The sequence below is a fragment of the Synchytrium microbalum genome, assembly GCF_006535985.1.
Source record: "Synchytrium microbalum strain JEL517 chromosome Unknown SmJEL517_scf0026, whole genome shotgun sequence".
In the NCBI taxonomy this organism is placed as follows: Eukaryota; Fungi; Chytridiomycota; class Chytridiomycetes; order Synchytriales; family Synchytriaceae; genus Synchytrium; species Synchytrium microbalum.
Genome location: NW_022158375.1, coordinates 9,062 through 21,819, shown reverse-complemented (window position 1 = coordinate 21,819; position 12,758 = coordinate 9,062). Strand labels below are relative to the sequence as shown.

Below are 12,758 nucleotides of genomic sequence, written 5' to 3'. Positions count from 1 at the left end.
ATACTGTGGCGGTCATTATGACTGCTCTGAGTCTCGTCCAGGCACAGGTACGCATCGTTTCTCCTTCTGTTTCTGCGTGTTAAAAGTCCTCCACCACACGTTTCTAAAACTGGCTAATGAACATTGATCGTTCACGAGAGTGTGTGACTCGCTCCACAGCATGTGCGATGATCTTAATCGTTGCTTAAAACATAGGTCTCTTGGATGCCGTTTGACGCGACTCAGTTTTTTCGACACACGACACTTTTGGGCAAAGATTCGCTGACTCAGTATGCTCTTTACTGGAATGTTTCTAATGGTACCATCACGTTTGCGTTTGGAGTACAAGCCACTGGGTACATTCACTTGTTTTTGGACGTTTGATGTTGTTATGTCGAAACAACCACGTGCTGATACCTCACACGTTTTTTCATACACAAGATGGTTGGGCATTGGGCTTTCCACAAATGGAGGAATGAAAGGAGCTGATATGGCTGTGTATTCGTCGGGCGAGTCAGGAGCGTCAAACGGAGCTCTCAGCTTTGAGCAACGATTTGCATCTGGCTTCATCACTCCATCATTGTCATCTACACCTTTTCTGACTTTCATTCAAGGGTATCAGCAAAATAATGTAACGGCATTCTCGTTTTCGAGACCTTTGGTGGCACAATGTACTGTCGAATCCTCCGACATTACGCTGTACGGTTTGAATTGGTTTATTTTCGCTCACGGTGCTTCAAATACGTTCGTGCAGCATGTTGAAGGTACGTATACTTGTGTTTTCTTTGATATTTTTACATTGAGCTCACATTATTCCGCTGTTACAGGATCGCAAGGACAGGCTGCACTCGACATTGGATCTGCAACCGACGCTATAGCTGCATTTACAGCTGGATCTGTTCCCGCAGATGCCAAAGTTCTTAACTGGACTATAACACCGGACTTTGCTATTCCTGTCGTTCCAACTGCTGTGAGTCGAGTTTGCTCGAATTGGGTGTTGACAGAGCTGATTGAATTTCTTTCCCATAGTATTGCTGTGAGGATTCAATTGTGATATTAGCATTGGTCGAACTCTCTCATAATCTTTTTTTGTCTCGTTAGACCGCTTCTTCTCGCTTCCAACCGACCAGAAATACCAAATAACACAATGGACACCCATCATTGGCTCACCGCTAGTGCATCACTTGGTAGTCTACAGCTGTCCATCATTAGATACTCGATATACTGACGGCCAGGTTGTATGTAACGCTCCTCCTCTGTCATCATGGACAAACACTTGCTACTCGTTCTACATTGACTGGGCACTTGGGCGTAAAGGGACTGTGTATCCAAGCAATATGGGAAAACCATTTGGGCTTGGGGATTTCTCTGCTCAGTTTGTTGTGTTGGAAATGCACTATTCGAATCCTCTGCTACTTACTGGACAGGTTGATACTGGTAGTGGCATATCAGCTACGTATACGTCTACCATTCGGCCTATTGACGTTGGAGTTCTGACGCTTGGAACGTATCCGAGTGTGAGTATCTGTGTTAGTGGCAACAACTCGTGCAATCGTCGGAAACCAGCTCTATCTTTCCTTCTTGCTGACTACATTTTTCTTGGCTTCCATAGTACTTTACTCTTCCACCACGAACCCAAGTCGCGACAATATTGAATGAATGCACCTCTGAATGCTCCTCAAACCTTCCTGCTACCGGAATCACCTTGATTTCTTCTGGATTTCATATGCATACACGAGGAAGTGCCGGACTAACTCGAATAATTCGTAATGGAACTGAACTAGCTGAGGTCAATCGTGATCAGTGGTTTGGTAAGAGTTAGATTCAACAACTCCTTTGTGTTGATATATTGAACTTATGTTGTCTGTTTTGGCTTAGATTTCAATTATCAAAACTCGAATTTCCTTGGTCCTTCAAACACAATTATGCCTGGTGACAGATTGGTAACCGTAAGTGTCGACACTGTGCACAATGGCAGGTTTTTTTCTCGCCAACACTTTCATTTTGATGTAGTATTGCTCATGGGACACATCAAATGACAACGTTACTGTTCAAGGTGGTGCTGCTTCAACTCAAGAAATGTAGGAATTGAATTCCATACCGTCGATTTCAATGGTTATTTTTAACATCAGTTTTCATAGGTGTTTCAATTTCATGGAGGTACAAAGAGGGTTCCGATAAAATCACTGAGAATACGTCTTATTGACACATCTGTTTTCCATTCATTCCTTCTCCTTGGGATATTCAGTACTAGTAAGCCATTCATCTCGAAACGAAAGTATTAAATCAGAGCTCTCAATTGCGTTTTACTGAATATAGCCCTGCAACGCTTCTATCATATTGTGGAGAGGTGCTTTGTTGCTATTGAAGTCTCAACTCAAAATCTCACCTCCAGCCCTGTCACATTTTAGATCACACATGGAGGCCTCGTCGGTCTCTGCGTATACTTGAACACAGTCAGCCCAGCAGCAGCAACAATCAAACTCAGCGTCCAGCCCAATTTCACAGCTCTGACTCCTCGTGCTGAAACGTGTGGTGCGTCAGCATATTCGCTCGGGTATGCTTCATTACCAACTCCGGGATCTGCTGTGCCGTCTGGGGCTCCTGCTGCAACAAGCGGTGGAAACGTATGGGCTGGACAAATTAATTCGTTGCAAGCGTGTTATGCTGGATTGGGGTTGTGGTTGTTGCTGTTTTTGGTGCATGGTGGGCAGATGGTTCGAGGGAGGTATTGGATTATGGCTATTTTGCTGACAACTACAATGAGTGAGTACTGTCGAAAATCGTTCGTCTCATCACGGTCTGGTTGATCGTTTTTTTAATAGTGGAAGCTGCTGGATTCGGTACGAGGTAAAAAAAAGGCATCGAGCCAGGGACGAACAATCTCGGTGAGAATCTGAAGAAATTCTTATTTTCGTTACAGATGGTATAGCTTGCAACACAACAAGCAGTTGGCTCCACTCGAGGCATCCCAAGCTCTTCTGATTCTTGCTCCTATTTTTAATGCTGGTAAGATGACTTCAACATTTTAAATAATATGAAGTTTTGCTAAAACAATGTTGTCCTTTCGTAGCCTTCAATTATGTGCTTTGCTCGAATCTGTAAGCGTTCTCAACGTTTCGTATGATTTCTGCGTTTAAGAGTTTGTTTTTGGGTGATATATTGACACCCTCTGTTGCCAACGATAGCATTTCATTCGTCGGAGCTCATTTTGCTATAATATCTCCTAAACGCATCTCCTGGATCTTCATCACATCTGATGCATTGACGTTTATCGTAACCTTGAAAACAATTGATGCGAAAAAAAACCACTATGCCATCACAAGAATAACATTGAATCACCAACACTAGGTCCAAATCATTGGAGCAGTGCTCTACTTTACTGCACTAACAACAAACAATGTCGCCACTCCAAATGCTACACTGGGTTTGAAAATATTGCTTGCTGGTTTGATTATCACTGTGCCGTCATTTGCTCTGTTTTTGCTTGTTATTATCGTGTTTGATATCAGGACGAGACGTGAATTGCCGTGGTCAGTGAAATGAAGTCGATTGGAAACTTCCAATTACTCGACTGAGTAGCCTTCGTTTTTTGTGACTTCTAGGTCTGTTCGTCGGCAATGGACTCCTTTATTATGGGCACTTTACTTTTCGTCGTCAATGATTCTGGTGAGTTTAACTTTGATGTTTTTTCGAAGTTTGTCAGCGTGACAACAAGGGAGTATGTAATTCTGCACATATTGTATCGACTGTACATTATTTTCATATCTCATCGCACTTCATGTCCAATAGCTACGATCCATCTACCGTTCGGTGGAATTTTCTCAAGGATATTCAGGCTACCTCTCCTCCCATGAAATATACTTTTACTTTTTCGATGCACTACCAATTGTGCTTGCCACAGGTGACAAAAACTTCCTATACTGCTTGCGTTACCTGCCCTCCCTTTTTGCTATGCTGAAACACCAACAAACTCTCTTCACTAGTCACATTCAACATCTTCCACCCATCATACTACGTTGGCAAACGATACGAGGCATTGAGAAACCAACTCTTATCTAACGCTGGACTGAATCCTGAAACGAGTGCTGCTACAACTGTAAACATGACTGATATCTCACCTGTTGACAAGATAGCTGATGAAAAGGTGGAAGCTGAGTCACATTAGATTTCGTTACACTCCTTTCTGTGCTACACAATTCAACACATTTAATTAACTCATATACATAAGTGATTAATATCCGCCTTTTATACTCAATATAGTCCTTGTTCCTAGAAGCAGTTGATGTTGGGACAGTTGTGACTTTGATGCGACCATTATTATCAATAAAAGTCATTTGTTCTGGATTCTTCTTAGTTTTCAAATGGTTGTGTGATTCACCATAGCGAATGCGAGCTCTGGTAAGCGAAAAAAGCCTCTGTCAATAGACGATAAATCAGGCATCTCTGAGTCACAATAGCCTCCTCTGGACCTATAGTCTTAGCAGAAACATGGCATGTTCAACAAATTGGAAACAGTGTTTGAATATGATCGAAACTCAGCCGGCACCGAGGTAAAGGCGAGTAACGATTCAATTCCAGCAACCACAGAAGTTGTTTAAATGAGTGTAATATTGTCGTGATTATGATACAAGTGAAGAAAATAGTACTCTAACCTATCGTTGAGCCAACCCAACAATCCCAACGTTCAAATGAGTCTGCCACCCATAGTCGTAACTTTAGCCCACCTCTTTTGCTTGCACTCATTAGCCAGCACCCCGAGCACTCTATTCCCAATAGGCTGCTGCTGTTTATTCATCATAACAACAGCATTATCATCAAATTTCACATAACTTCCATCTAGCCGTCTGACTTCTTTGCGTGTTCTGACTACTAGTGCTCTGGAGACATCACCCTGTTTCAGCTTTGTGACCATGTTTGCAGCGGCTGCGCCGGTAGTAGCAGCAGCCTTTGAGTCTATGGTAGCGGGTCTTGCCTTTTTCACGACACAGACTATTTCGTCGCCGAGAGATGCGATTTTGGAGCCTCCGATTACGTTGATGCATTCGACGAGGAGGGCGCCTGAGTTGTCAATGACCTAGTGGCGAATTGATGTGTTAGTATAACGCGATGCAGATGTGTATGATGTGGCTGTTGATGTTGATGTTTTGTTCTTTTTCTCCAGCAGTTGAATACCTTGCATATCGTCTTTAGCTATATTGGGAGAGAGTATGTGAGTAATAGTTTCTAACTAATACCACTCGATTAGTTGATAGCGGCGTACCTGGATCATCCTCGCTGTGTGGTTTCTCGTCTTGCTCGTGTCGACTGTTTTGACCAAGAAACCAAGAATTTGAAACTTTCAACCCCAAGCTTCAATTAAAACAACCAAGAACTGGACTGAACTAGTCGTCAATCGCTCGCAAACTATCGAAACTACTCTTACAATTCAGCTATGAAGGGCGGCCTCCTCTCAAAAATCTCACCACTGGCATCATCTCGAGACGCCATTGTTACCATTGCTTGCTTTATCGCAGTCATATTGATGCTCTCCTTCAATTTTGTCCCTCAAAAGACTCAGTGCAATGACAATTTGCTGCCTTCTCTCTATGGTAAGTCTGGGATCTAGTTGAGATGTTCGATCAACAACACGAGGGGTCATGGATCGACTGACATGTTTCGCATTTATTAGAACAAGTAAATGATTCAATGTCACCTAGACGATGTGCCTTTATCGATCTCGGTGCAAACAGAGCTGATACATTGAAGGTCTGGCTCAAGGAAGAGAATGCTAAATTCCAGTACGACTTTCCATTACCGTAAGATAATCAGCAAATGTCATATTTGATCATTGGGCTGATTCTTCTTAGCAGATTTTGGGTAAAACAACACTCTGACTGTGAGATCTATCTCTTTGAGGTATGAATACAATGACCTGGCAGTCCATCAGAAAAGTTGTGACTGACACTCTTCCGTTGCAGGCCAATCCATTATTCACACCCGAGTTAAGAGAAGCTGAAAAGGTGTACAATGATCGTGGCATCAAAGTAAAGGCATTCCCAGAAACGGCTGTTTCGGCTTTTGATGGGCAAATCACACTATACCTTGATGAAGTCAATGTTGATGTGAGTATCCTGATGGTTGATGATATAGTATCATGCATCCTGAACTAATCACGATCTATTCTGCAGCATGACTTTTGGGTACGACATTTGCACATTGTTGGACTCAGGCCAATAGAATCCATTGTTGATCGTATACTTTTTTTTTGCAATAGGGGACGACAGTGCATGGCAATGGCAATGAAAAGGTAATCGGCTAGTAATAAGACTTTGCATGCTTCAGATTCTGACAAGACTCTTTGGCACAGGTCGTGAATGTAACAGCTATGGATGTTGGAGTTTGGTTGAAAAAGACGTTTGGGCCACAAGACTATGTGCTGGTCAAGATGGACATTGAAAAGGCTGAATATGATGTTCTGCCTAGATTTTTGGAGGTACGTCGTCAGTTTGTCTTGAAGTGTTTTTTTTTTCTATGATGGACAAGGATTCTCAGTATTTGCCCCTACATTAGGTTGGTGCAGGAAGTGTAATCGACGTGCTGCTTGTCGAGTACCATCGTGAGTATACAGTTTGGAGTTTGAAAATATACGGCGGCAGAATATGCTGACTGTTTTCTGTCTCCGAAATTTCTTAGCATATGATACGAGCAATGGTCAACATCAGATTGCTGCTGATGCGGCAATCAAACTGTCTGATACTATATTTATGCCTAAATATGGTGAGCAAAAAAATCATCAATGATGTCCGTATTAGCACTAACGCCTTTTCCTTGTAGATTCCCCTGCATGAAAACAATGTAAATAATTGTGAAAAGAATCTCAGTTGTAGAATTGACCTCTATTGTGCATTTATCAAGATACATGCTGTCTCATCTTTCTTGAACAGTTGGCTTGTTTTGGATGGTGTCTTTTGTGAGTGTTAGTTTATGCGGTCCAAAGTCTTGACTCCTTTCATGCCGTGCTCACTTTAATAAAGACTTTTGACAGACGACCAACTTGAACATTCAACCACAGAAATACAAGTTCGTTTTGTCACAGAAGTTTAATATTTAGTATGCGTTTGTTTGAGGTACAAAGGATTTATACGGGGACTAAACTATCTAAAAGGGCATTTGTGTTTAAATATGGGTGTGCAACTTTTTTTCATGCATTTTTAAGTGTGGATGAGATAAGAGCTTTGATCAAATCCCATCCCTTGTTTAAACCTACATCAAAATACCCCCTCCTCACTCTCAATCTCTTATCAGTAATAATAATCATCTGCCCATAGCAAAAAGCCCAACCATTGATTCCTTAGATAGATGGCAAATTACTATTGTGACGACTGCGACGGCGAATAGGTCGTGGTGCAGCTCCAGGTACATAGTTATCATCGTCGTATGTATATGCAGTACTGGCAGTGACACTGTTGTGGAATGATGATGCAATGTTGCTGTTCAAGCTACTGTTACTACTGGTGTTGATGGGTTTGGAAACTTTTGCAGATGAGTCTTTCGTGCCATTGTAGCTATTGTTATGAGGTTTGACTGATTGTGAGGTTGATGATGCGACTTTGTTACTACCGGCACCAAGGATTCTAGATGCCTTGGATGCAGTAGCAGCAGCGGTAGCAGCAAATGATAATGGTGATGGTAGAGCTGGCAATGATGACGAGTAAGGAGAGATGGGGCCTAATTTACCATTGCTGGTAGCACCGATACCATTACTATGACCATTTGCCATCCTTACAGTCTTGAAATATTCATCATTCTGAGAATAATGATTATTTGACAAGTCTTCATCATCGTCACCATGATAATGATGATCGTCATCATCCAATTGCTGAGATATAGGTCCTTGATATTCAGCACTAGCCAGTAAGTCACCAGTCAATCCATCAAGATCATCATTACTGTCAACTCCAAACTCATCGACAAGTACACTCCAAAAATTTCTCATTGGATTTGCAGCATCACTGATGGCCGTCAACGACTTTTTAAGATTGCGAGTTGGCGTTGATGCTCCCGAATTAGTTTCGGATTCAGATCGTGAGCGTGGTCGTGAGGAGACTGCTGTACTAACAGACGATGACGATTGCATGGATGTGGAGGATGGTGGTCGACGTTGGGCAAGTTGAGACGGAGCAGTTATAGTGGTTGAGGATGCTGTAGCTTGCATCACACCACGACGATTGGCATTACTGCTTCCACTTCCAGCTGATTCACGAGATCGATATACAGCTTTCAAGTTAGTGGTATTGTTAAGATCTTCTAATGCTGCTCTAGCTTGTTGAGGAGTACGAAACGATGCAAAGCAACACTTGTCTCGGGTTTCTATTGAAACACCATTAAATTGAGTACATGATCAGGACGACTGAATCTTCTGATAAAAAGATAAAAGCGAGTGGTGCGTACCAATATGAGCAAATCCAGGATACGGTCCAAAGAATTTGAGCATTTCATCACCAGTTGGCTTAATCTATGGTTGATTAAAATGGATATCGTAAGCACTTGAATAGGCAAACACAGCAAAGATATGATTTTGACTAATGGCGATGTACCAATCCAACTCTTTGTTGATCCTCTCAGGTCATCGACAACACCCCTTTACAACAAATGCCACTCACTGTATTATAATCCAATCGAACGGTGGTTCCGACCGTTCCCAGAGGAGTTGGTTGGAAATGAGGCACATATTGGAATTCAACTAGTCGGGCCTTCATACGAGTTTCATTCAAGATCATTTTACGACCAGTTTTAGCCGATTCATGATCCAAGAAACAGCAGAATACTGTCATGTACATAAAACAAGGTTAGAACTATTATTGAAACGAGCACAAACAAGAATAATAGCATGGACTAATATGATACCATATCCATCATGGAATCCAATCCGTTCCAAGCAGGGTAGACGATCCGACAAGTAAGCTCTTAGATCGGCCATATCACGATCAAGTTTAGTGACATGAAGTGTTCGTGGACCACCGGGCAAGTTGTTTGGTGATCCTCCTGGTCCACATCCATGATGGAAGAAGGCATCTATAGTTGACAGAGTCAAAAATAAGGGAGGGAAAGAAGAACAAACCAAGGAAATACGATCTAACGTGTGAAATCACACACAACAACTCACAGATATTAGTCTCTCTAAACAATCGTTCAGAGCCAGCAGAAGCAGATTCAACCGATGCAAAAAACAGCTTGACGTGATTTTCACTAGAGAGTTGACATATGCAAACGATCAGTCTCCTCCACCAATAAAACAATATAAGGCAAGAGCTCGTTCACATACGCAGGCTTCATCATCTCAAGTCCTTCATAATCTTCCACTATTTTCTGCAGCGATGGCGTATTCATTCCGTGCATTAACTGGAGAAAGTGATAGTGGCCAAAAAAAAGCTCCATAAGCGCAACATCACTCCACAAGGCATAGATCAACGAGCTTACTCTGACGTAGAGTACGGAGCTAGGTTCAGCAGTTTGAGTCATGGAGCCTTGTGGTTGAGGCGGACTATGTGAGACATGACGGGTCAGTAAACCGCAGAGTCGAAAGTTCAAGTTGTTCAAATAGACTCCATCATCACATAAGCGATTCACTAGCTATTCCAAGTATGTTTTCCGTACTTACGCGTAAAAGACATTGACTTGACCAGCATTCCTCGATAGCCAGTCCAGGCCAGCTTTGGATTGTTGTAACGTACTAGAAGATGACGTTCGGAGTGAGCGCAGCATCAAGTAGCAGATGTACCATCCATCCAACGTGTGCATCAATATACTCTTCATAATAAGCGACATGATCCCAAATGTACCTGAAGGCGATGTGACATTCTTTTTCCTTGTGGAAGGTGACTCGTACGAAACCAGGCAAGGCTACAGCTACTTGATACAAGTCTATAAAGTAGGTGTCATGACGGATAAGTGTTAATCTGTGCTTGATATCAGTCGTGATTGGCAAGTATGAATATTCCAAACTTCTATGGAGCTTAACGAAATCAAGCTAGTTCTCTACCTCCAAAGTCTCTGTTCTCGAAATCCAGTACTCTCAAGCAGTTGGTGGGCCTGTCCGAGTTGCTGCCTCCCTTGGTCATCATGAGTTTGGCAGTTGTATTGCTTGTATTTTCTAGTTATTGTTGGTTGTGTTTTTGTTGTGTGAAAGAAGGAGTGAGTGTTGGCTGGATTGGACAGTTTGTAGATTTCATTCATTCACATTCATTCATACATACAGAAAAGGAGACTAATTTCATTGATGAAGCCCGTCAAAGCTTTGGATTTCAGAGCAAGTGAAGTAGTATGTGCTGTTGACGTGTCAATGCTCGTCACTGAACAAGACTATACTTGAATTCATTCATTCTATGGTCTATAAGAGTCATACATTTAGATTTATTTGAACAGACTGGAACTGCAATCTTGGGTTGTGTTGCGTTAGCTAACGTATTGACATTTGTGCCAAACTTTGGGCGTTTCGAAGCGTTGGAGGGATCCATAGACAAGACATCAACAATCATCTTATCAGAACCATCATGTGAATGAAACCTCGGCTGCGACCGTCAATGTAATCTAACGAGCATCAAAGCAACCTGACTTGGATGAGTGTTTGTAAACGTTCTTGTTGATCTCCCCCTCCTCTAATAAATCTGACAAGAAGAATACGTTAAATACGCGTAACAGTATCCGTTGATCGAGATTTCCAGTCCAATTTCATCCACACAATTCCATCCTTTCATTGCCCACACTCGTCCAAAATGATGTTGAATGTGTCGCAGTCCCGACTATTTCTAATAGTAATTGGAATTACTCTGTCAGTGCTGACTCTGGCATTCTATCGTTCAGAATGGATTCCATCTTCTTCTCGTATACACAACTTTGCAGCTTCATCGTCGACTTTTCATCACCCATCAACTTCAAATTCAAAAGAAAGCTTTGGGGATGCAATGACTAGGTACACAATTGGAATAAGTTACATCAACATACAGTAGTGATCTGACACGGTTATTCTTACCAGGTTGTGGTATTACCTGTCACATCAGGAGCATCATTGCAGCTCAACAAAACAGTTTGGAGGCCGAGGAGGTGTAGAAGGAGGTTGGACGCTCTGTATGGATAAGAGCTCAGCAATATGTAAAGACAATTGCGTCATCTATAACTTTGGGGTTGGTTCAGATTTCTCTTTTGATGATTCCATGTCAAGTAAGCGCCAATTATGTTGAATATGCTGATCTATCACTAGTCTAAAACTAAGCCATTACTCGCTTTTTCTCTGCAATTGTAGATGAATTGGGCTGTCATGTTTACGCATTCGATCCGAGCATGAAAATGGACACTCAAAACAGGACGAAACTGTCGCATTACTCCAATACGGGCATATCCAATTTCACTGGAATTGTTTCTGGAGCATCGAAATCTTCGTGGTACAAAGATAGTGCATGAAAGTTCAAACACAAAACATAACCAAGCAGCGGCAATGACTGAAGACATCTATATCCAGCTCACTGGAATTGTTCCTGTAGGTATAAAGATCATGCTACTGGTTGGCATGTGGAGACCTTGGAAGACATCATGAGCAGATTGGGCCATTCTCAAATAGATGTCCTGAAAATTGGTAAATTGTGGAGACGTCGACATAAAGCGTTTGTTGTGTACTCAATCATCAGGAATCTGACGACGCGTCTGCTTATCCTCTTGTAGATATTGAGGGATCTGAATGGCCTGTCTTGACACAGATAATTAACTCAAGACTGTTTGAACGGGTTACTGTGAGGCAGCTGTGTATGGAAATTCATGTCTGTGAGTATGATAGGAGCTTGACAGCGCCTTTTTTTGCTGGATGGAAAAATTAAGCCTTCGTTTCACATTCAATCAAAGATCTCACAAAAATTCAATTTCTTTTCCTTCCTTTAGACAACGACATGCAAAACGTGGACAATCTAGACTTTTCAGAATCAGATAGACTAGAAGCTGGAAGAAGAGCTGATGCTATGGAAGGAATTAGTAGATACTTTGACCTCTTTTACATACACACAAATCCTAATTGCAAACCTGGTCCAGGTAAGAGATTTGTGTCGCACTCATGCTGATTCAGAGGTTTCAGCAAACTCCTTTCGTAACTACCTACTCAACCCCGTTCATCCCTCCCGCAGATGTGGGATGGGGCTTCCCATTTCCAGCATGTTTCGAGGCTTCTTGGATTCGTAAAGATTTACCATTAGATCGCAGCTGTTGATTTTCGAAGTTAGAGTAGAAGTATTTAGTATGTGTAATGTATAATGTGTAATCAACTGTTCATCGTTTTGTAGTAAGCAACCATCATTTGAATGACATAAAACACGTTTCTGTTGAACCAAATATGCGATTTATGTTCATATCAATCATTGCACCTTGTACTGAACGTGTCAATCATCCCGTGAAAATGAGTGAAATGAGCTATTGATAATTTCGTCCAATATCAAAGACAATCACGTTTACGAGTCCTCCTGGGAATCAAACAAACCGAGACTTCCCGAGTACAATTACTGAAGGGCTTTCCATAGATTTGAATACTCTATCTCATAGCAGCCTTCTACGTTGGAAACATGGTGGTAACAAGCCCAGATAACTGATAATTTTTTTGAAGCTGGATGAAAGAATTGGTTTGGATAGAAATGACAACGACAACACGTTCTCATAACCTACTTCATACATTAATTAGATCATTGAGGTTTTGGAAGAACCTCCTCGCAAGGAAATCAATGAAATGCGTGAAATTTAATAAAGGACACGGTATTGCT

At 41.9% G+C, this 12,758-nt stretch overlaps 4 protein-coding genes across 4 annotated transcripts; 2 read left to right on the top strand and 2 right to left on the bottom strand.

Annotated features, from left to right (window-relative positions):
* Positions 1-454: 454 nt before the first annotated feature.
* SmJEL517_g04110 (uncharacterized protein) lies at positions 455-4,147 on the top strand (the record flags this gene model as incomplete). Its single annotated transcript, XM_031170038.1, has 17 exons — positions 455-743; positions 807-949; positions 1,009-1,015; positions 1,081-1,496; positions 1,592-1,790; positions 1,858-1,928; positions 1,993-2,060; positions 2,121-2,139; positions 2,391-2,745; positions 2,805-2,829; positions 2,903-2,988; positions 3,053-3,080; positions 3,168-3,255; positions 3,331-3,512; positions 3,585-3,648; positions 3,772-3,883; positions 3,966-4,147. The coding sequence occupies 17 exons, from the start codon at positions 455-457 to the stop codon at positions 4,145-4,147; spliced, it is 2,334 nt and encodes a 777-aa protein (XP_031023958.1).
* Positions 4,148-4,666: 519 nt separating this feature from the next.
* On the bottom strand, positions 4,667-5,251 carry SmJEL517_g04109 (uncharacterized protein; the record flags this gene model as incomplete). The annotated part of the gene is made up of 3 exons (XM_031170037.1): positions 4,667-5,056; positions 5,155-5,172; positions 5,243-5,251. 3 exons carry the CDS (start codon positions 5,249-5,251, stop codon positions 4,667-4,669), a joined length of 417 nt encoding a protein of 138 aa, XP_031023989.1.
* A 162-nt stretch (positions 5,252-5,413) lies between these two features.
* On the top strand, positions 5,414-6,809 carry SmJEL517_g04108 (uncharacterized protein; the record flags this gene model as incomplete). Its single annotated transcript, XM_031170036.1, has 10 exons — positions 5,414-5,570; positions 5,651-5,777; positions 5,832-5,877; positions 5,940-6,083; positions 6,150-6,161; positions 6,236-6,268; positions 6,329-6,454; positions 6,532-6,577; positions 6,655-6,738; positions 6,796-6,809. 10 exons carry the CDS (start codon positions 5,414-5,416, stop codon positions 6,807-6,809), a joined length of 789 nt encoding a protein of 262 aa, XP_031023988.1.
* A 503-nt stretch (positions 6,810-7,312) lies between these two features.
* SmJEL517_g04107 (uncharacterized protein) lies at positions 7,313-10,082 on the bottom strand (the record flags this gene model as incomplete). Its single annotated transcript, XM_031170035.1, has 10 exons — positions 7,313-8,331; positions 8,413-8,476; positions 8,625-8,788; positions 8,869-9,036; positions 9,128-9,210; positions 9,287-9,363; positions 9,442-9,505; positions 9,623-9,694; positions 9,804-9,885; positions 10,004-10,082. 10 exons carry the CDS (start codon positions 10,080-10,082, stop codon positions 7,313-7,315), a joined length of 1,872 nt encoding a protein of 623 aa, XP_031023991.1.
* Between the last annotated feature and the right edge of the window lie 2,676 nt (positions 10,083-12,758).